The 24,111-nt window shown below is 39.5% G+C and overlaps 4 protein-coding genes across 4 annotated transcripts in view; 2 read left to right on the forward strand and 2 right to left on the reverse strand.

The window, feature by feature from the left end:
- LOC108117107 overlaps positions 1 to 12,775 on the reverse strand; it is a 49,737-nt gene extending 36,962 nt beyond the window's left edge. Inside the window, 2 exon segments of the mRNA XM_017229323.2 lie at positions 5,702 to 6,641; positions 12,206 to 12,775. Of these exon segments, the coding sequence (XP_017084812.2) occupies positions 5,702 to 6,127 (426 nt within the window). The 5' untranslated portion in view covers positions 6,128 to 6,641; positions 12,206 to 12,775.
- A 173-nt stretch (positions 12,776 to 12,948) lies between these two features.
- Positions 12,949 to 13,461, reverse strand: LOC108117109 (39S ribosomal protein L55, mitochondrial). Its single transcript, XM_017229331.2, is given in 3 exon segments — positions 12,949 to 13,130; positions 13,188 to 13,306; positions 13,309 to 13,461. Coding segments are annotated over 3 exon segments (321 nt in total). The 5' UTR covers positions 13,364 to 13,461; the 3' UTR covers positions 12,949 to 12,983.
- A 96-nt stretch (positions 13,462 to 13,557) lies between these two features.
- On the forward strand, positions 13,558 to 14,614 carry LOC108117108 (ATP synthase subunit d, mitochondrial). The gene is made up of 2 exons (XM_017229328.2): positions 13,558 to 13,626; positions 13,955 to 14,614. Exon 2 carries the CDS (start codon positions 13,967 to 13,969, stop codon positions 14,465 to 14,467), a length of 501 nt encoding a protein of 166 aa, XP_017084817.2. The 5' UTR covers positions 13,558 to 13,626; positions 13,955 to 13,966; the 3' UTR covers positions 14,468 to 14,614.
- Positions 14,615 to 14,959: 345 nt separating this feature from the next.
- LOC108117110 (pneumococcal serine-rich repeat protein) overlaps positions 14,960 to 24,111 on the forward strand; it is a 37,617-nt gene continuing 28,465 nt past the window's right edge. Inside the window, exon 1 of the mRNA XM_017229332.2 lies at positions 14,960 to 15,758. The gene's annotated coding sequence lies outside the window, so the exon portion shown is untranslated. The remainder of the gene's footprint in view (positions 15,759 to 24,111) is intronic.

Consider the following 24,111-nt stretch of genomic DNA (forward strand, 5'->3'; position numbering starts at 1 on the left):
TTGCCGGATGGGTTGCCCGCCTGGCGGCTCCGTACTTTTCACCGACTAGGCGCTGGCGGCTCCTCAAAAATGCAGCAGCTCGTTAGACGCATTAGGGCCCGGACATTATTTCCCTGGCGGATGACATATGGCAAGTGGGGATCTGCTTTCCACCCATCTCACATACCTGTGGTGGCGGCGCGTCTTATTAGAATTTATGATTGCCATTTCTTTTTTTTTTTTGCGCTTTCTTTGGCGCCGTTTTTTTAGTTTTTCCTTCATGGACTTTGACTGGATTTGCCCAGCTGGCATTTACTCTTAGTTTATTATTTATCATGCATTTTATGGAGGAACCCCGAACAGTATACACGTATATATTTGCATTTATAATTTCAAATTGTTTATGGCCAAGCGTGAAAATGCCTCACAAGACAAACAAGAAAATGGGCAAAACTGCAAACTAAAAAAGAAAATCAAAGGCAGCACAACAAATCTTTTCCTAATGCATGAAAATATAATGTGCATGACGCATCCCACGAAAGGTGAAGGAGTGAAAATATTTATAAATTATACAAAAGTCAACTAATTGAATTCGATTATTCAGTTTGGCCCTTGGGGTGGATAAACCCGGGATTAGCATTAATTTATTGAGATAAATTGGCAACACAGCTGCGGTCATAATCAAAGCAATCTCAATAAAAATCCTCACAAATTGCGAAAAAACTAATGAACCTTCAATTGGATTAATTACTAACAAATTTGGTTAATGTTTGAAGATAACTTTTTGACAAATTTGTTTGGTTATTAATTAATGAGGCAGCTGACTTAATAAATCACCTGTCCCTCTTCCTTTTCCCACACAAAACACAAACAATCGTGAGCATGTGCAAATAAATAACTAATTGTTTCCGCTTATCAAATTGGATTGCGAAATACTCCTCCTCCGTAACGAGTATTTTGCAATGACTAAGACCATTCTAGTTCACAGCAATAAATCTATAAACCTATTAATGAATGAAATGCCTGCCTGACTGCCCACGTTGCTGAAACAAAGCGCAAATATTTGCATATTTCAAAATAATATTTACGAGCGCGACTCCAATCAATTAACGTATTAACATGCTTTTATTATGTATCACATTCAAATTGGCCTAAAACGTCAGGTAGCCAAAGTGAGAAACTCGTTCTCGGCGCCATTACCAAAAAAGCGAAAACCAAACAACGTGGGCGATCGATCCCAAAGTGTGTGAGCAATGAGATTTGCGGATCGCTGATCGTTAATCGTTAAGTATTATAACTTAATTAGCTGCATAACGATTTGCTGAGATGCTTGAAAGGAAATCAAATATTTCGTTGGCTCATTGTTAAGTGTGTTTACGGTAAATATTTAGCTGTATATTTTTGGCCGATTACATAACATTGTTTTGTTTGCAATTTTTTCTCTTCCAAAGAGTGCAAAAATAATTTAGCTAAGCTTTTGTTATTGAAATATTGCGTTTTTTCTTCACCGCTGCCTGATTAGTGCGTTAGGCACTTTTACTTTTTCTTATCGAACTCCAAAGACAATGCCTCTTGTTATGTAAATTTGGATTTCAATTTCTCAGTTTTATTAGGCCTCCGGCTGGAACTTTATTTTTAACTTAACTTAATTTATTTTACAGAGAAATTAATTGGGCCGCATTAGGACTACGTCTGTAAGAAATTGAGGGAATATCCGTTGGACATGTTCGCTTTTGTGTTAACATTTGCATGCACATCAAAAGTAACTGTAGACCGAATGTTTGCCTGGCCAGCAAAAAGTAACAAACAACCAGCAGACAGGCAACAACAACAACAACAACAACAAAAACAGCAGCAGCAGCCGCTACAAAAGATCAAAATCATTTGAAAAATTGTTTGGCGAAATGGTAAGACCAAATCGAAGATGGAAAAATGTGTGCAGCATGGAGTTTTTTTCTATCGAAAGGAGGGAAAACCGAGTGGCCAGCGGAAGAAACAAACTAACCACTCCCGGACCAATGCAGATGTTGCAGCAAATGCTGCTGCTGCTGCTGTTGCTGTTGCAGTTTCTAAATGCCGCCGCGCACCAATTCACCGACAGTCAGGCAAACGTTGCAACGAGAATGCAAACTTTGCATAATTTATGGCAATCAATTTCGCGTGAACATCAACACGGTGGTTGCAATGCAAAAAGCTACATAGCCGGGCCAAAACCAAAGCAGAGATGGCTTAAAAAAGAAATTGCGGCAACGGACTTTGGAAAAAGCAAGCACCATCCGTCTATCGAATGCCAGTATCAACTTATTTAGTTCTACTTAAATGTTTACTTTCATCAATTCGCAACGTTCGCTGCCAGCGGCACCAGTGCAATGTCAATTGGCCGCGGATTGGATTGTCTGATGTCTGGATGTTGCTTTTTGGTCACAAAACTGTAGCTGGTCAAGAAAGCTCTCGATAGTTGCCTCAACAGGATGCCCGCCATCGTGGATACATTCACTTTACCAAGACCGCTTTTGGACAAAAAAAAATACAAAAAAAAATACAAAAAAAATTAAATAAAAGCATGCAAAAGTAACTAAACTCTGAGGAGTACGATTTCGCCTGGCCCTAATCTAATTGCCATCGCCTAACCCAATTTCCCAGTTCTCCAATTGCAATTTAGAACTTTCACTGGCAGCCTTGGCAGAAAACCATTCAAACCAACCCATCCACCCACCCACCAAACAATTGTCTTGCACTTTCGTGAGGATGGTGGTTTTGAGGTCTCCTTGGCTCAAAATACATATCATTTTACATAATAAATTTAATGCCGAGGAGTGCAACAAATTACATACGATCCGATCCGATCCGATCCCCTTTGTCTTCGCTGACAGCTGGCAATTTGCTCTGAGGAGCCGCAAAGGCAGGTGCCTGGTGCATTGTGTCTACTGTAGTTAGTAGTAGTTATCAAATAAATACTAAGCACTCGACTCGACTCGGCTCTACTCTACTCTACTCCCATTCTGCTTGAGTGCCGGCTACACTAGCACGGCGTTATGCATTCACCGTTGCTTTTGGCCCCACTTACTAGCAACACTTACTTACTCAAAAAAAAAAAAAAAAAAACTGAAAAAGAGAAACAAAACTTAAATGAAAAACCAAGTTTTTCCTGATTTATGTCCAAACAAATTGTGTGTTGGCTTGGCGGTTTCCTTATACGACATGATTTAAGTGAATTATGTTGTGATTTTGATATACATTCTTAGCACTTGAGCCGTGACCGAAATGCAAACGGTTCCTGGCTGATTAAGATCAGGGATTACTCTCGTAATATTCAACTCAGGGGTTAATTCTTGATTGGTTATTAATTTCTCCATTTAATACGCTTTCCCGGCTGATTAACCCCATCTGTGAGAGGTTAAAAATCCGCCAACTTCTCTATACATGTTGCAGCTGAACCACATCATTTACAGTTGGCATCCGTTGCACACAACAGATGGAAAAATAGATGGATGGAAATTGTGAAAGAGTTTTTAATCAAAGTGGGAACGCTCCGTTTGATATCTTTCTCGCGGCTGCCTTGACACGCAATTGAAGTGAGCAGCAGCAGCATCCAGTTCGACCCAGGGCCAAAAATAAATCTTGAAGAGATTCTTCATTTCGAAATATCTTTCGATGAGGGGAGAAAATTGGGACCAAAAGCGTGGCAGACAAAGATGAAAATCCATGCGTGCACTTGACGCCGCTGAACCCACAAATTGGTGGTGTCATTAGGCAGATATTGATTTGAATTTATTGGCAATTCAATTAACTCTAACCGAATAATCGGGGGCTGGGGCTGGGCTTTCAATTATTTCGATCGAATAGGAAAGGGGTGAAGCCGCAGCCATTAATTGTCTGGCAGCTGGTGCATTACAATGCGGAAATGCAATCGAATGGATCCGAATGGAATCGAATCGAACGCACTTCACACGCAAATAAACAGGCCGTTGTTGGCTGGTCTGGAGTTTATCTTCTGGATGCACGGCAGCAATTTATTCTTCAACGAGGGGCAAAGAAAGTGAATAGTGAATAGGGAATATCCAAGGAGTACTGGGAATGGCGAGCAGTTATGCAAATCAGCAGGTAGTCTCTACCCGGAAAGGTGGAAAAAAGAAAACAGAACTACAGGTCGGTCATTCACCGGCACCGCGTATCCATGAGATACGCGCAACTCGCATGCAATTTGCGGCATTAGAATATGCGCACATGAATAGATAGAAAAAAAAAGTAAAGGATCCTTGTTGTTGTGCTGCTCCAATGAATGGAAGAGATTTCCATTTAGCCGCAGCACTTGGTGCACTTTCATTAGACAACTGAAATATAATTGCAATGTAAGGGTAGTGACTGTCTTTGTTTGGCGATTTGAAAGCTGGGAAAAATAATGGCAACAAATAACCGAATAATGCCCGTGAAATACAATAAACACACGAGCAAAGAAATGTGTAAATATCACTCTTTAAAAATAAAAAACGAAAATGAAAGTGAAACCGTTTTCATTCATCCATTCAGAGAGATATATCTGAAAAATAGATGAGAAAGTTCAATACAACTCGAGAAAGAGTTGTCAATTCATTGAGAAAAGTTCGGTCTCACATTGATTTCAATTTCCATTTTCATTTTCATTTCCCTTTGCATTATCCCATCTAGATGGCCATGTACTTTCCTGCCCAATGTCACCGTTGATTGCATAATCATTTGACCGTCACTAATTCCTACGTAATTGGAAAGCCATAATGTCAAAGTCTTTTTGTGCCTCCTCCATCTCTGCTATATGCATTGCCTGCCATGTGCACCACATCTGTTGCAACTTATTAGTTTACGTTTGGGGCCAACAACCGTTCCGAGCTATAAGTGAAAAGCCCAAAAAACACCCCTCGCATAAAGCAGCTTACACTCCTATCGCTTAAGTGTTGGGCCGAAACTAAAACTAAACGCTATTAATTTTTACACACGGTTTCACTGCAGTTCGAATGCGTTTTTCATGAGCCGAGAGCTTGGGGCTTTTTCGGAATTTTATAGCCCCCAGCTAGCTAGCTAAGCTGCAGTGGCAATGGGTTTTGGATTTTTAAGTCAGGTCTGGTCTGGTGTGGTCTCGTCTGGGCCATTGTTTTGCAATTTTGTTTCATTTTAGCCCAGAGTATGGGGGGATGCGGCGGCATGATGATGATAATGAATGATGAGCAGCCGAACAACAACAGCCACAATACCTATTGAGTAATTACAAAAATTTTAAAGTTTAATTAAAATTGTGTAAATAATCGTATTTGTTTGGCTTTGTTACCGTTCGTTGGCGGGTGTTACTGTTGCGAAAATGAAAGTGCCATCAAATTATGATGCTCAATTGTGGGAACAACAGCTGTCTTTTGACAAGCTCAACGCCTGACACTCGATGGATTTCAATAGCTCGTCATGACGAGGCGAAGTATTTGGATGAATCTTACAATTGCATGGAGTCAAAAATATCAAGCAGATTGATCACTTATTTTCATTTTCAATGCCAAAGTACGACATACTAATTTGTACTGAGATTCTCTTTTAAAAAGATATCTTTCTTGTAAGAATCATCAACTCTCCTCTGCTGATAATCAATAACTGAAACCTCTTCCAGCCATCAGTGACTCACTCTCCCTTTAGAACTTAAATCACAAATCATTTGTAAAAACCTAACTACTTATTCCATATAGTTTGAACTATCACTTACCTTGTAAACCTCCGAGAAGAATCCCGATCCAATTTTCTCCTTGACGAAGTCATCCACGGAGTATAATGCTGAGACGGCGGTACGGAGCGCCCGACACGAACTCCCGGTGACAAGGCGATCCGATGATATAGTCCGTGTCACGGGCGCCGGCGGCAGACCGTTCCCGATCCATCCGCCATTGTGAAGCGGTTGATGTTTCATTGTAGCTTCACTGGTGGCATCTCCATTGCTTATGTTACCTTTGTATGCTGCACTTGCAGGTGGTGGTGCTAATAAAGATGATGATGTTGTATTGGTACTGCACATACCCGCTGTGCTGGGCCAGACAAAGGAGAAGGCGGTGGTCATGGTGGCGTCCACCTGGTCCACCGATAATCCGCAGATCTCCGACGGCGGACCGGGACCACTGTGCTGATTCAGGCTCATGTTTATCAGCTACGACGTATGTTGCTGTCGTATCCGGATGTGTATGTAAAGTTGTTGGTTTGTATCTGGCGTTGGGCGACCTTGCCTGCTTGTGGGTGGGTATATGGGGATCTCTGTGGGATCTCGAGTTTGGATTTGTATTGTGTGTCTGATGCTGGAGCAGTGGGGCCTAGTCCATGATAACACAATGATTGGCGGGTTAACGCGACGGCTAGATAGACGGGCACGACGGATGCTATTTTTAGTGTTTGTTTATGTTTATGGAACGTAGCACGAAACATTTATTGGACCCATAGGTCCGAGTTTGACAACTTTTCAAATTTTGAAACAACAAAAAAATAAATTCGGAGTACTAACTATCAATCACCGTTGCGTTTACTTCGTAATAAAAACTTGTGTACTTAGTTGCTTGTTTATTTATTATCAGAACTTGGAATGTATTGGATTGTTCTTCGATTCTTGGCACGTTGCAGTTGTAGTGGAAGCTGCACTGGAAGCGCTAGCAGTTGGAAGTCTGGAAAGAAACGCAAACAAAAGTTACAGGTTAATAAAAAATTCATTCAATCTTGTCTTGCTCTAATGAAATGTAAATAAATACGTTTATAGATATATATATTTGTTTGAGAAACCAACGAAGCAGGCCGCGTGATCAACATTGCTTGTTTATTCTTTTTTTATGGGGTGCAAATTTAAATACTTCAAAGAATTCGCCTTATTTTCCGTTGTCACGCGCTGCCGAAAGTAATATCCAAGTAATATCCAAGTCATAAATTCTAGAAAACAGGAACTAGGGATATTTACAAAGTATAAGGGGGCTAAAATCAAGACAGGGCAATTAATAAAACTTAAGCAGGCTAGAAAGCTAATTAAAGCAAAACGTTTAGTGACTTTGATTTGTGAATTTCAAAAGATTAAGACAAGATTTGTATTCCCAAGAAGCTGATAAGATGTTTATTTCAAGAAAATATTCAACTTTTCATCAGATTAGAGTACCAAGAAATCGGTGCTCTATTTAATACGGATTTAGTTTATTATTCCAGTTTTTGGTAGACATTTCGGATTAGCACAATGCGAAAAAAATCATCACTAGCTAATAAGAATTAATTAATTGAGCCTGCTCGTCGATTTGCTAATAAATATTCAGGGTCAAAGTCGACTACATTGGCAAAGTTTTGCTTATCATCAGGGCGCTCTTGCTACTAAATATATGTACAGGTTTTGTTGCCACTTGATAACGACGACTTTTCAAGTGCGATAAAACACACACGAATAATCATTTTCCTTTCTTTTTTTTTCTTCAATTTTTGTGGCGAACAAACAATGTAATTTAGCAGCAATTTGGTTATCATTTTGCCGACTTTTGTCGTCGTTTGTTTTTCGTTGTCTCAGGGCAAATGAGTTCAGTTCCATCAGTAAATAATTGAGATAAAAACGATCACTCGAAACCTTGGCCTCGAGCTTGAAAACGAATTAGCGTTGAGTAACTGGAAGGAGTTGATATCCCACGAGGCAAGGGTTCCACAATCAAAAAAAAACAGCGCCACCCACTGCGAACCACTTGGTTCCACTCCACAGATAAGTTTGGAAATGATATAACCAAATATTTTGCTGCTATAATACCGGTGAACAGCGGCAACAAGTTGGAATTTTTTGATTTGCCATTCCTTATCATGCCAACCATATATTATCGCCGATAAGATACAGGGAGAAATAGCTTTTGGCCAAAAAAGAAAACAACAATATAAAGAAATTAAATCAGCCAACGAAAATTGCTGGCTCGTAAAGGATCATGCGAGTGGCCAAAAGGCGATCATGTCAGATAACAGAAAAGAGCCAGCCAGCTCACAATTAAAACTATAACAAAATAATTACACCAAATTTCGACATAATGATAATGATATAGAGGCGAACGAACGAATACACCACAGCTCTCACTTTTCCGCTGGCTCAAAGTCAAAATAAAACACAAATTACAAAGCACATTTTTGCACTGGGCAAACAACGGCCAAACGGGGAAGTTATGCGAATTGAGATTTGCTATTCGGTATGTGTTTCTTTCTTTCCTTCTTTTGCGAAATCTGTCCAAACAGCCAGCCAGTCGAAGTTTAAGCCGGCAGCAGGCCATAATTAGGGTCAATTGCGGCTAACCGCTGCCAATCGACGACGACAACGACAACGAAAGCTTTTGGCCAAATGAAAAGGCGGCTGTGGGGAAAAAGTGCTACACTTCATTAGGCGCCATGACAAACGAAGAGTTGCAGCGAAAAGTGGGGTCGATGTTGCTTCGATTTAATAGCAGCCTGCCCCACGATTACCTAAGGATCGGTTTCAACCACGCCCTCAACGACAGTTGTCCAATTACAGGCAGGTCTTTGTCAAATTATCTCGTTTTGAGCCATGAAATGAATACGTTTTATCTTCACAGCCAGTTGTGAAAGTTCCCATAAAACCTAATGAGTTGCAAACTTAAATATTTTTGTTTTACAAAAAAATAGTAAACATTAAGCTTGGTGAAGAGTTCACTGAGCTTGAGAGCATAAACTATCGATGGAGAGCCACAAATCCAATCCGTGGCACACAAAAATAAGTTTAGCACGCTTCGAAAAACTAAGTCAAGGCCCCAAGCAACGATAAAAAAAGGGGATACCTCCAATGGTTTGGGTGAGCAAATCTATCGCGTCGAGAAAAACACTTAAGCTGCCGCTTTATATACAACTACATCAACTCTTTCACAAAAAAAATGCATAAATTTTCACATCACGTTCCAAACTATTTATCTCGTGTGGAAAACCACAGGCAAAACATCAAAACATTTATGTTTTAATAGGAATGCCAGCCAAACAAAGGTCAGTCCGCATCCGCAGTTGTTGCCAAACATATGGAAAATAGATGATGAGCCCCACAACGGAATGCTGCAATCTGAAAAGTCAGCAGTTCCACGAAGCTTAAATGCCCTAAAAACAGGTAGCAGCTGAATTTAATTAACTAAATCTGAGAAGAAGGGGGTCCCATCCAATAAATATAGAAACTACAACTTAGGTTGTTGCAAGACCTTAACAAATAAAAAGTAATGACCACTAGAATATATTTATAAAAAAAAAAAAACAAGAAATAGAGAGTGAAACTTAACTAGAACAACTTTTCCCAAAATATTTTACACTATTAATCATCTGAAATGAAGTTGATTTTTTAAAAATATTTCTAAGCTTCTTGCAAAATTATTTGCCAGAGAGAAAACCAATGGAATTAATTTCAGCATGCCACTTATCTCCATTAGATTTTGATGGCGTTTTGAGGCATTCTCCAAATCGAATGTTTAACCGTTAACCGCCACAAGGTTCGAGTCAATAAACCGCTGCGGACTGCGGTGACTTTGTTGCTGAGAGTCGTGTGAGATCAAGTTGCAGTTTTATGGGGCCAAGGGTCGTCATGTAGCCACCACCACCATCGTCTTCACCATCATCATCATCACCGCCATGAAATCTTCGCCTACGTAGGCGCGTGCCTGGAGAATGGTGTGCAACGCACACACTCAGTTCTCCAGCTGAGCCATTAAAGAGGCATAAATCTTTGTTATGAAATTGGAAATGATTTGCTCTGCAGACACTTTTAAGTAGAGAATCATATAATGCTCCCAAGAACTGATGCGTTCAGGAAGTATAGCCCCGAAAAAACGTTAATGAAAAGGAAAGTTGGTCAGCGGCACAAACACAACAAAAAATATGCCACTTCATGCCCACAGCCGCAGTGTAGAAAGAAAAACAAAGACGAGAAGACGGCGAAAAGAAGCCAAGGCAGCCCAAAGAAGAAGAAATTTCTATAAACAAAGAGATGAGCCGCAGAGCCAGAGCAAAATTATCAAAGAACAACAAAAACTGATGACGAAAAAAAAAACGAAGTGGAAAATGGGACATGGCACACTCTTGGGCCCACAGAAATCAACAAAGACTGAATGAAATTCATGTCGTTGTCGCGCTCATAAATTCTTCTACGCCTATATATCGCTGGCTATCTGAAAGATACACCCACACACGCACACACACTCGGAAAAACTAGCAACTCATTCAACCGGGGAGGTGCTGCCTGCATCCGCTGTATACCTCTATACCTATTTACTCAAAAAAGAATCTATGTAAATTTGGTATATTTTGAATAAATTCCAAGCCCATCGAAGGTGTGAGGCTTTATGGTATAGTTCTTTTTTCTTCTTTTAGACCCTAAAACAAGTGATTCAGGCAACGAAATGGAAAGCGGGGAGAAATATACAACAAAAAATCTAATATATATATTCGAAGGCAATGGAATGTTCGACTGAAAGCATAAGATAAGCTTAATTAGTCAGCATAAACAAAAATTTCACTTTCTTTCGGTACAGAACCGTCATTTTCTAAACTATTTTTCTGAACGCCCAACGATTACTGCGCCATTTAGGCATTTCAACTAATTGGCAGACATTTCGTTTTTTCTCGGGGGGTGGGCCGACGCCAATCACGTGCCGCCCATCGATCGGCAGAAAAACTGGCCACTATTAAAAATAAAATGAACTTTAAGATCGCACAAGCCCAAGTAGAACGACAATTAAAAAAATACTAAAAGAAATGTGTTTATTTTCAGCCTCAAGTGCAAGTCCTATTAGAAGATCGAACAAAACAAAACACTTGATGAATGCAGCTGAAGAAGGTGCAAAAACTGAGCAACAAAAACCACACAAGGGTGCGTAGAATGGGCACAAATGGTTTTATTTTACTTATTTTATTTTTCCCCTCTCCGATGCGGGCTTACACAAATAAAAACAAATTAGCTAGGGCAGCATTAACGGCAGCCGGCTGCCGCGGGCGGAAGTACGGGGGAGTTTATTGTTAATTTCATAAACACCACGAAACACCATGAAACAGAAAACTGCAGCAGCAGCAACAATCAACCACCAAACCGGCAAAAATCCCAATAGGGCAGCTGCATTTCGGTGGGAAAGCCAAGTGGAATGTATGCCTTCGTATTGGAAGCTATAGCTTCTCGATCCTTAATAATAGCGAGCGAGCGAGACCAAACATCTGTCGCAGTTTTACGTGGAAAACTGTCTTTCCGCTGAATCGTTGGAAAATAAAGGGAGAAACTGAAAAAAGAGCGAGAGTTGGGAAAAACACAAACATCGGAAGCATCTTCATCATAACTTGCAAATGTGTTTGTGTTATTTTTACATTTCCGCTGCTTACGAAAATATTTACGCTCCCCTTAGCTCCAGACCTTCCCCATTTCGAATTTCAAATTACAAATTCCAGACGCTCGCACACACGCACGTGTTAGAGATGAGACTGATTTTGAAGTGCATCGAATGGTGACAACAGGTTCGATTTAAATAAATATGTTAATTTTTGAAGATGCATGAGTGCCTTAAGGGTGTACTTGCAGCAGTTGCTGAGGTCAGGAAAAACGGGAAGCAAAATGTACTTTTAACATTAGATCGTATGCTATTAAAAACAGATGTGGATGGGCACTTTAAGATTCAAGAAACAAAACTAGAACAACAGGAAGATATGGGGATTTCATTTGAGATATTAAAAGAAATAAATCATTAAATTAAGAAAAATTTTTTCTAAGTCAAGGTCATTTTAAATAAATAATTATTAATTACATACAAACTGAAAATCTGAATTTGAATGGAAGAAAAATTAAGTTTAATTAATTAAACTTCAAATTTAAATAACATCCAAGAGTTGGTAAACTAACGCGTTTTTCCTTTAAATACTTTTTTTAATGACAACCTAACTCCTGCCTACAACCTGGATTTTAGAAGAAAACCTTTGGTAAATTTACCGATCATAAATATCATAAAACAATCTTTAGATGCATCAAACTAATACTTTTAAGTTGCAACCTTAATTTCAAGTTACAGCGAATGCAGCTGTTGGGAACTTTCGGCTGACACTGTGCGAAAGCTAAGGTCAGGTCCCCATCTCTATGCTGCTTCCGCACACGCATACACCGATACGGAAATGCCAGCGATAACAGTTTTTGTGACATAGCCTTAAGCCACTAATTCTGGGTTTTAACCGATTCCTGCTAATACTATTTATTTACCCGTTTGGTTTTGACGACTGCTTTTTCCTCTCTCTTTTCCTGTTCTTATTGCCGTGTGGCCATAATCCAATTATGTATGTGTGTGTATGTGTCTGCTCTCTATTGCAATTGCAGTTATTCGCATTCGCGGTGGTATGCAACCCACACAATTACACTCGCGCACTCACACGCACTTGCAGACATTCAAATGCGTACACCGAAAATCCTAAGCGTCAACAAAATAAATATAGCTCTGGTGTTTTAAAATAGGTTTTCACTCAATTCTGCCTTTGCTGTCTCGTCTTGTTTATGTGCATTCGTTGGTTGTGTGTACTTGTTTTTTTGTTAGACGCGACTGTCCATTCAACATTTCTTCGCCGACGCAGGGCGACACTTTTATTTTGCTAGCGGATTTAGCACTTGCACTATTTGGCTTCGATATAACCGATTATCTAGTCTGGAATGGAGCAGAAGACATGTTGGTTTTATTTATGTCTGCACTCGCGAAAAAGCGTCCACAAATTAACAGTTTTTTTCGGGAGCGACGCGCAGCCAACGTCCGATTTTGTTATCCGTCTCGTTTAGAGTGACCGTTCATAAACGGGTGGGAAAAGTATTTCTGTGATAAGATACTAATAAATACCACCGCTGCTATTTAGCAGGGACTCAATTATTGGTTTAAGACCAAGATAGCTGCTTTCGATAGCAAGTTCTATCGATATTTAAGCCAAATATCTTAATTTTAATTTAAACAAATTATATAATAAGCTTTTATGTTATATTTAACAATTTAACAGGTCTACTTTTTCTTGATGTACTTCATGTACTTCTTGGCATTAAAGTTGTCTTCTACTTCCTCCATGATCTTGACCTTCTTGCGCGGCTTGCGGGCTTCCAGACGGGATCTGCGCTCGGCATCAGTCAAAGTGCTTAAATCCAGAGGAAGCTGATGGGTAATATATGTTAGTTAAACTTTATTTCGCCCTTAACACACCGATTTTACCTTGATAATCTTTCTTGGTTCGTGATAGCGTATGTTTATCGTGGAACCATCGGGTTGAACAACTACCGTGGGATATAACCGGCAATAGACAGAGCGATGTAGTCTGGTTACTGCCGTGTGGCGGAGGAAATGCAGCGAAACTGCTGCACAACTTGTGGCAACTGTTTCAGCAGCATTTTAATTAACAACCACAATATTTACAGAGGTTTAACTAAATAGAAGTAACAACACGAGCTGTGTTTTTGCCAAGACAGCTGATAGTGTGACCAAAAGATGGGGGAGATTTAAATACTTTCAAAAAATGTTATCGAATGTGTTTGCAGCCCTAGATAAATTTTCGATATTACCTGGTATTTCGATCACCTGTGGTCACATTCGTACTCAAAGTGTAAGTGTTGGTGCTGGGGGTATAAAATCTTATTTTCTCCTAAATATAAAAGTACGTTGCTTAAAAAGCTTAAAAAAAGAATTTAAACGCGGACTAGAATGCCAATAAAGTGACAAATCTAAGGACCCTTAAGAGTGATTAAAAAAAAGGGAATTTGCGTAGAAGAATTTAATGGAATTACTGCGGTTAAAAAAATTACATAATTTTTGCAGGCATAACTTCCCCGTGTTTAATGGCTAGGGAATATACTTAAGAACCATTGATTATCACTAAGTTAACTAAGCATATTATCTAGACAGAGTAGAAGCAAGTCCTAGAAAAACATTTAAATTATTTCCCGTACAACCTAACCTCATCAGCTTTTGTTGTTGTCTTTCAGTATTTGTGAAGAATGGCTGCCCGCCGCATCGCCCAATCCTCGATTAACTGGTCCGCTCTTGCTGAGCGTGTACCTGCCAATCAGAAGAGCAGCTTCGGCGCCTTCAAGACCAAGTCGGACATTTATGTGCGCGCCGTCTTGGCCAACCCTGAGTGCCCACCCCAGATCGACTGGGCCAACTACAAGAAGCTTATTCCTGTGGCTGGACTCGTCGACACCTTCCAGAAGCAGTATGAAGCCCTGAAGGTGCCCTATCCCCAGGACAAGGTTTCTCCCCAGGTGGATGCCGAGATCAAGGCTTCCCAGAGCGAAATCGATTCATACAAGAAGGCCTCTGAGCAGCGCATCCAGAACTACCAGAAGGAGATTGCCCATCTCAAGTCGCTGCTGCCCTACGACCAGATGACCATGGAGGACTACCGCGACGCATTCCCCGACAGCGCTCTCGACCCCATCAACAAGCCCACCTTCTGGCCCCACACTCCCGAGGAGCAGGTCGGCTACAAATCCTAAGGAGCAGCTGGAGGCTGAGGCCCAGGGTCACCATTAAACCGAATAGGAAATGGAGAACTCTGACTTCGTTGGTCGTCGTCTGTTAATTCGAAATGTAAACCGCTTTGAAGTAAATTACCCAAATTAAATGAAGGTTGTTTACTTAAACATTTTTTGTTCACGGATATAGGTGGTTTCTTTTTCTGAAAGTTTGATTTTGAACCAATAATCACAGCCCGATCTTGGTTTGGTTTTTTTAAGGAATTGGAAATTATAACTTCAATTCGAAATATAACGAAAACTGGTTTTATTTTCAGCAGTAATTTAATTTTGCAAAATTTATTCAATATTGCCACCCTGGTGCATTTTGTTTATTGAACATCAACATTGGTTCATGTATGAACTTTCAGTATTTTTATCAAAGACTTTAAAGTAAACTAAATCGCATTAGTATATTTTTCAATTTTAAGACGGTCATTTTTGAAAGTAGCGAAACAGTCCCACTATTCTTCTACTTCTGAGAGAATTCAAGCAGTGCTCTCTCCGGGCTCACAAAAATCCGTTAAAAGCTTCGAAGTTTCGAAGCCACCGCTCAAATCTAGTTTCTCTCTTTTCCCCGCTCACCTGAGCGCACCTTTCGCCAAAGGCAAAGCACAAGCCGCTGCGCGTCTTAACTTGTCTTCGAGGTGCACACATTCGTGATCTGGGTCCGCAAATGCCGCACGATCAGTCGCGAGCGAATCGAGTTGGAGTGCAAACGTCTCAAGCGGAATCTCAAGTTGTAGCGCTAAACGCAGCGATCGGAGTGTATATATCTGTGTATCGCTGAAATACAAAGTTGAACCAAGTTGGAATTTGCCACCAGTCGAAATAAATCTCGTATCGAATTAATACTCGCAATTTGCATAAAGCGCAACTAAAGACGCGCTCTTTCAGTTAACCCACTTTCTAAACGACCAAACCAAAACCAAAAAAAAATAATAAAAAAGAATAATACTGCGACCGATATTCAGCAACAACGAAGCCAATTAACGAGCAAATAGTGCCAAGCAAATAACTTCGAGTAACGTGCAAGTGATTCATGTTTTTTTCCTTCCAAGTGAAGTGCTTAGGTAAATCGAAGCATAGCTAAACAAAAAAAAACGCTTACTGGAAAACGCACTGGAAGCGATAACGATACCTGGAACGCCCCCAACCAGCCAACCAACAACGACTGTCAGTCAGTTGAAACCGCAACTGCAACAGCAGCAGCATCATCATCGACGTAGCCAGGAACAACAACAGCATAAAGTACGGATTGCAAACAGCCCGGGTAAGTTACACCATCGTACATCATCGCACAACAACAACAATAACTGCTACAATGGGGGGTTCATAGCTCGCAGGGAGCCTTTTGCTTTTACCTTAGCTTTTTGCATTCCCATTCCCTTTTTCCTCGGTCTACAAACGGGTTAACAAGATGTGGCTAATACAACGATCAATAGGCCTGCAAAAATGCAGCACAAGCCTTCGCTAGTTAGAATGCATTTCTTGGGCTTTCCGACTAAGTCATACCGATTAAAAAATACTTGTGTTTCTTGGTATTGAACAAAAGGTTTACAACTTCCAAGCATGAATGATCGTGTTAATAGAACGTAAATATACTCGAAGACAAACGAGGCTAAAGAAATCGTTCAAAGGAAAACATTTTTAAAAGAAAAACAATAATAAATAGATTCCTTGAGTCGAACTTCGATTAATTTTTGTTAATAAAATAGGTAATCTCAACGAATTACTTTAACGTTTTCAAAATACTTTACTTTACAACCATTAATATACATTAAGTATATAAAATCTAAACATATAAGATCTATAAAACAAAAGTTAATCCGCTTAGAAAAGAAAAATTGAACATTTCTAAGTTGAATATCCGATCAGTATAACTTTAGCTGATTCCTTTCAATATAGTTATCAAGAGGCAAAAATCTTAATCCTAATGATATTTTTCCAATTCAGTGATCTATCTTTAATACCTCCAAATATACGATATACCCTTGAAAAGTCCGTGTACACCGAACCGTAATCGATTCTTGCGACTTCTACCGTTTGGGGCATGCATTCCATATTTCATAATCCGCTGTCTGGCAGCATAACTTTTGGCACCTTTGAGCACCTTCGCAGTTTCGCATTTCACCAATGCAAAAAAAACACACACACACACTCGGGGGCTATAATTTCTTTGGATAATTATTACTCGTCTGGCATATTTTTTTGCTGGCTTTTTAAAGCTGTTTTGACCGGCGCTGACTCTGTGAAATTTTTGCGTTAAAGCCTCGATTTCGTTTGTATTTGTTGCTTTTTGTGCGCTCGTTTGCATAAACACCAAAGCGAATAATTCGGAACGTATTTTACTTAATTTAAATAACTCAGCTTAGGAAATTTCTCCTTTGAGCAACAACAACAAAAAGTGAAAAAAAGTGCAGCGGAAATGTGTACAAAAACAAACAAGAGATATTTATATGACATTTGATCCCTCATTTTCGGCAATATTTCTGTAAACGTGTTTGGTTTCAGTTATAAAATAAATACGAGTTGCCTGGGAAGTCTTAGGAATGTTAATCGGTAATTCGAGAGGCTTTAGGTAACAAAAGCTTTGGCCGATCTGGTAAGTGACAAAGTCTCTGGTTTAGATGACTCAAATCCGTCACAGATCGCAATATTGGAATTTACAAATGACTCAAAGTTCTGGCAAGGGAAAGAAAGCGGCATTTTTGAATGCTTTCGATTTTTTGTGCACTTCCGTATATGCAGATATTTTTAGAAAACATGATTACTTAGGAAGGTTTTTACAATAGGTAAAAGTTACAGGAATTTAGAATTTTTAGGTAATGAAATATGTTGAAGTAATATCGAAAAATCAGTAATGTAATCATTAATAACATTTTTTTTATTGCCCAACGACAATTTACTGTTCTTATTGATAAATAATAATTTTGATTTATTGTTGAGTTTACTCTTTTTATAGCCAAAAAACTCGTATGAAGAAGAAAATTTGTAATAATTCAGTAATAATTTGTAGATTATTAAAAGAGTTTCCTTATATCGGAAACAAAACCAGCCCATTATAACATAAATTCCTCGAAATAGGTTTCCATTATCTTGGCCTTTTTGTTAAAGCTCATTTGGCTTTACTTTTCTAATGACCAAACACATGCGACCGTCCTATTTGTCCCCTTTGCAAGCCTCGCCTGGATGATGTTGTTGGCCAACTCGATTCGAGACGTAACTCATAACCAATTGCCATGAATGAAATTCGCATTTCATTACAGGCCTGCCAACGCCTGACGCAGACGGTGGCCGGTTTTTGTGTTTTCGTGTGTGGTTTTTCACAATCAACGACAATAGCTACGCACGTTCGCTAAAAAAACAAAAAAGAAATTGTCAATAAAGTGCAAAAGGAGACGACTGGGGCTGGGCAAGAAAATACATATATGAAAAAAAAAATGCGAAAAAGAAACAGAAATTGCCACAGAGAAACGTGTTGCAGCGCCACGGGGCATGGTGGCCCATCCCATACCCATACCCCTACCCATTCCAGTTGGAATCGAGTGCAATCGTGATACAAAGTGGCCGCCGCGGACAGGGGGCGTCTGTAAATTCGTATTAACTATCCGCTAGATACCCGTACTTTCACAAAAACTCGTTTGAACAAATGGCACAAATATGAGCATTTTATTTACTGCAGTTTTTTTGTCTTGCTTTTTTCGTTTTATGCAATTTTTTGAGATTTTTTTTTAGCATGGCACATAGTTGCTTTATTAGCAACGTGCCAAGCGCAAACAAACCAAGACAAGAAGCAAAGCCAAACAAAAGGCAAATCAACTGAACAAACAAGAAGTTTGTAATAGGGAAAACTGCATTTTGGCACGACGAAGTGAGGGGGTTACGCAGTAAATTTAAAGAGAAATAAACCCCAACAGTAATTATGCACATAAAGCCAACTTTCCACTTTTCCTCCCAAAAAAAAATGAAAAAAAGCAACTGTTCAGCATTTCCAAGGCACGCACTTGCTTTTGTTTCGTTTCTATTATTTATTTTTGTTTGTGTTGTATGTGTTTGTGTGTTTGTCCAAAGCTCATTGTTTACCAAATATGTGTCTTAAATTGTTTGCTTTCATTGCTGTTTGCATAATAATCGAAATGCTGCAGATTAAACGTCTGTGGTCATGGATTTTCTGTGCCCTTTGTCTGCTATTATTATTATTTTCCAGCAGCCTCATCTTTTTGCTAGCTTTTCTTTCAGTTTTTTCACATGCTGAGTGGGCGATAAGCGAAACGTGATTGATTGAATATAACAAGCTGGGAGAAAAGAGATATGACAGGTCTGAGACTTGCAATGGGTCTGTGTCTGGGTCTCTCTCTTGGGTGGTCTGGCCTTTATCTTTATCAGTTGCCCCCAAAGTTGTAGGTGATTTATCACAGGTTTTTGGGGTCTCATTCGATAAGCAAACAGCTGCCGATATTGGCACTCAGATAATTGCCAACTTGAACTTTGGGAATTCGTGTTTTCTAATCTGGGTTAAAAGAGATTTGATAATGCTAGCAGGTATATAGTGAAGTTGGGTAACTATTTAGATATACTCGTAGAATTTATCTTTTATCTTGGATAATTAATTCTTGTTTTCTTTCTTAAGTTAATGTCTGAACTACTCTATTAGCAACTATATCAGTTTTCTCAAACCAAACACAGCCTACTTTTTTCTTTAATTTCAATTAATAATAATTAATAATTAATAATTGAAATTCTTTTTGGATTTGGGTGTTCTTCCTTTTCTTTCCAAGAATAATACTTCAAATTGAATGCCTTTTGAAAAGCTTTTATTTGTATAAACCAAAATGACGAGTGGCTAAAGATTATTGCCACAATAAAAATAATTATTAACATTATTTACCACCAATTCTTTCATGACGATGACACTTATTTCTTATTTATGTCTACTTCCGAGCGTTAAAAGTTCAATTTCCTCTGACACCCTTCTTTTTTTTCGTCTTTTGTCTTCTCTTTGGCAAAATAAATAAATAACTCGCAAATACCCAGCGATGAACATTTCTTTCGTTTTTTGCCAGTAAATCATCAGCTTGTTGTTAATTTTTCACATCTCTCCCTCCCTCCCTTTCACTCTGTATCACTCTCCTTGGCTATCTTCTTTTTTTTTAGTGGTGCGTCAAGTTGGCACGACAGCCGGCGGGAGAAAGTTTTTCTTTTTCTTTGCCAAACTCGAAAAATAAAACTAAAAAATTAACGCCAAAATATAAAAAATACAAACAAAGGCGAAACAAAAACTGTAAAGTGTGCAATGCAAACATGTGATTATATTATATCCATACACACAAACACCGACTTATATAAGATATATACATATATTGTCTGAGGCATTAAAAACGCATAACAATTAATCGTTGAAAAATGAAAAAGAAAAAAAAGAAAACAATAAACGACAGCAAATGAATCAAAAGTAGATGACACTCCTGGTTATCTGCAACACCCAACATCAGCTTTGAATGGCCAACGAGCGATTTGTTTACCGATGTTTTGGCTAAGAGTTCACTTTTGTGTGTTCAACAAGTGTTCAGTTCAGTTCCACGCATGGCCATCAAAGTAAATTACTTAATTTATGCCACAAATGTGTCGTCGAGCGGGCGGCACTTTCTACCGCCCAAAAAACGCTATTCTTACGTAAGCGACTTTAAACGCATGCAAAACGCGTGCAGCGAAAGCAGGGCAAACATTAATGTACATATACAAGTATATATAAGTTACATCAGATTCCCAGTGACCCCGGGTCACTGGAAATTAACTGATAAAAGCCGGGCAAGCAGCTCCAAGTTGTGGACTTTGCTCCCCGGCAAATCAATACCAAATACCAAATTGTAAATAATTGAGGCAGCCCAAGCCAAGGTCTGACCCTCATTATTGCTTTATCAGTTTGGGGGAAAACCGAAAACCCTACGAGCTGCACTTTTTTGACAGTCTGCAATTTATGCCACTGAAAATGGGGGGGAAAATGGGGGAACACACAAATTCTCAAGTGCCAGAAGAAACCAATTTCCAGTTCCAAAAATTTTCCATTTCTATTTTTAAAGGCCAGGGGAGCAGCGTTTGCCTAGTTTTTCATTCCAGAAAAACACAGAAGAAGGGATTTCAATTAAGCAAGATATTCAAGTAGCTAATAAATAAATAAATCTCTATCTCATGGATATTGATCAACAAGAGAATTCCATTAACCATTAAAGCTGGATGGGATATCTCACTTCTTTTTCCACGGATTCCTCAGGGCGGTTAATGTTAATTCAATTATATTCAGTAAAAGTAATTTACTTGGTTTTTTTGTGAGCCGGAAAGTCGGAGAAAGAAGGAAGGTTGGAAAATGAAAAATGAAAGCGTTCTTAATTGCGAGCAACGCGACACGTCAGTGGTTTTTTATTATATTTTTTTTTTTTTACTGATGTACATAGTGATTTTCTCCTACGCTCACTTACAATATTTATGGGCATGAAATGGAAATATCTGGCCAGGATCCTAGCAATCAAATTGAAAAAATGTATCTGCGCATGCGCAGCGCTTGGCACGCCACACAAAGTTGCCTCAAATGTATCTGCATGCGCATGAGCAATATATATATATATCTGCGACTCTGATCGCACACTCTTCTTTCACTCCAGACATTTTCTAATAATTGAAAAGCAAAGTGTGGCCACGGCAGCAGCAGCGGCAGCGACGGCAGCAAATTGAATTATAATTTCAATTATGAACCGTTGAAAGCGGAAGAAAAGCCAGCAACAAAAGAGCCTATTGAGCGGCCAAAGCGCTGTAAACTGTAAATGAGGTTGCTGGGGCTACAGATTGTCCAGATACCAGAAACTATATGCTGCTCTCTGATAGCATCTGGAGTGCTAAGCATGTCAATCAACAGAAGAACAGTAAATCGCTTCTAGCCCTAACGATCTCTCGGCTACTCTGGCCCGTGGGCCCAGCACGATCTCAATCTGAATCTCAATCTTGGTCAGCTTTAATTGCCATCTAATGGCCGAAAAAGTATACGCCATGTGGGTCACTACTAGTCCATGGCGATTGTCATAAATATAAAAAATGAGCTGTCAATGGTTAGGGCCTTAACTCATAAATGTGGTAATGCCGTAGATGAATGCATCTTTGTCAGAGGAAGACTTGCATAAGGCATATGGCTTGGGAAACCAACCTTTCCGGCTGCATTGGTAACCCCTCGCCGGATGAGTAAATCCATCAGAAATCACTTTCAATTGTGGCCATTGCCAAATCCCATTCGGTCTGGTATTTATGGCCTTGAATTGTGGTCAAGTCGGGTCGAGGTCTAAATGATTTCATCGTGCTGTCAAAGAGTGCGGAATAGAAAAAAACGAAAAAAAAAAAAAAAACGAAACCAAATGAAACCCCAAGTTGTCAACAGCTTTTTGCGGCTCATTATGATTTTCGCCACAAAGCCCCGATGACTAAACGCAATCAGGTTTTTTCCCTCTGCTCCCCCTGTCAGTTGGTTTTTTTTTTCGTTAGAATTTGCTATTTGCTGTTTGTCTGCTAATTGGCCAAAAACAGATGCGATATCAGTTCGTTTATTTGCTAACCATTAAGGTTCTTGCTTCATCGCCCACCTGGCGGCGCCACTTGGCACTAGACTCGTAGCAACTTGCTTTGCCTGCTGCTAATTGAATTAATAAGTGTTGCACTTGCTACCGACACAATGCAATATTTATTCGTATAATTATCTGCCGCCGATTACGGACTCATTGAGCCATGGTCTACCAACACCAACACAAAGTTACAATGTGGATGGATAGTTGGCCAGATTTCCTTGTTTATGGCCCCAACGATCGAAGTTGAATTCGAAGTCGGACCAGTTCCGGCTCCACAACGCAGTTAACTTGACTACTACTAACTGGTGAATGTGCTGGGCAGTTGGACAGTACTGCATGGTAATGGCTAATAATTGCAGGCCACGATTTCGAAAGAAAAAATAAGAAGAAAAGATAGCCGCACGGAGAGAGTGATGGACATTGATGGCAAAACGTCAATAAAAGTGCGCTTAATCAATAAGAAAAACAGCTTCGATTGGCGGCAATTGTTGCCGCTCCAGATCGAAGATCAGCGATTTATGGTCCATTGTGGTTTGAGTGGTCTGAGGATATATCCTCTAGAGTCACGTTCCGTCAGCTTAAGTTATAGATTGGCGTTGGCGATGTCCAGAGCTATTCCCAAATCGCTCTAAATCGAACTTCAAAAACGTGATTTAGTGAATGCCTTCAAATCCCTGGACGGGCACGTGCAGCATTGAGGCATGAATTGCGAGCGAGGCGTGCGGTGAATTTTCCCTGGCATAATTCCTCCTTAACTGAATGTTGTTGGTGGTTGGTGCACTCGGGTTTTTTAAGCCAAAGCGGCTCCAAATTGTGTTGCTGGTGCTGCTGCCGCTGCTGTTGCAGTTGTGTGGGCTGTTCTTGGCCTGGAATTTGGACTTTGGTCGGGCAAACTTTTTGGCTTTGTGGCTGCTGTTAGCTCATTGCAACTGTGGTGGCACAGAGGGAAAAAAGAAAGTAAATTTTAGAAAGCTTAAGAACTAGTTAGTAGAGCTGGAGTTTGTAAGACTGCATTTACATATCCTGACTATGATTTTGAAAAGGGTTATGCATAAACCTCATATTATCTCTCAGTGTATGTGGGTGTGCGCTTATTGTGGCAAGTGAAAACATTTTGAAAGTCGTTTTAAGTGGCACATGGAAATGTTTTCCATGTTCTCGCTGCAATCAACTGAATGAGTGTGGTGACTGGTAACATGGAGTAATTTTCCATTTCTAAAATGTGCAAAATGCGTTGATTTATGGCAGTCCAAGTTGGTGTAAATAATTACCAACCAAGTTGACTTTGAGGTCAGGGTCGTAACTTTTTGATTACAATTTAAGCTTGTTTAAATATTGTATATACGAGTATATGCTGTATAGCATTAGCTTAAAATCTGAAACCCTGATACTCCCTATGATTAAGGCCATTATCCAATTTCCAGTTCGCACTACCAACACTGCTCCGAAAACATTGCCAAATGCAACGCCCCAACATATTGAGCCAGCAGCCTGTTGCTCACTTTTGTTTACCCAACAATTAGGCACAATTACAAAAGTTGAGCAATTAAATATTGAAAACTTGTTTGTTGGCCCAGGCTTCAGTTTACAGTTTGTAGGAAAGAAAAACTTCATAATTTCCGAGCAAAACAGACTTCCTCAATTCCTCGCTAGCCATGAAAATAATGTGAAAAATCTTTTGATTAAACTCAGTTAACTTTTGTTTCCGTTTTCGGCTGTGAAAATAAGATTTAAAACAAATATACTTTATCTTTAATTAATCAAATTAAAGCTAAACCAATTTTATAACTGATACTCTAATACTTTTTGGTGTGGCTAATTTGCAGCATTTAAGCAATCAAATTCGATTTGTTGCAATTAAAGGGGGTTTGGTAATTGGTAATTGAGAGCGACAACTGGAAATTATGCAAGTGAGATATGGGAGGAGGTGCCATAAAAAAAAACGCCCAACTTGAGTTTTAATTAACGCACCAAAAGTATCTCAAAGATACAGCATTCATGAATCTCGATTTGGAC

Source organism: Drosophila eugracilis, unplaced genomic scaffold (genome assembly GCF_018153835.1).
Source record: "Drosophila eugracilis isolate 14026-0451.02 unplaced genomic scaffold, ASM1815383v1 contig_440, whole genome shotgun sequence".
In the NCBI taxonomy this organism is placed as follows: domain Eukaryota; kingdom Metazoa; phylum Arthropoda; class Insecta; order Diptera; family Drosophilidae; genus Drosophila; species Drosophila eugracilis.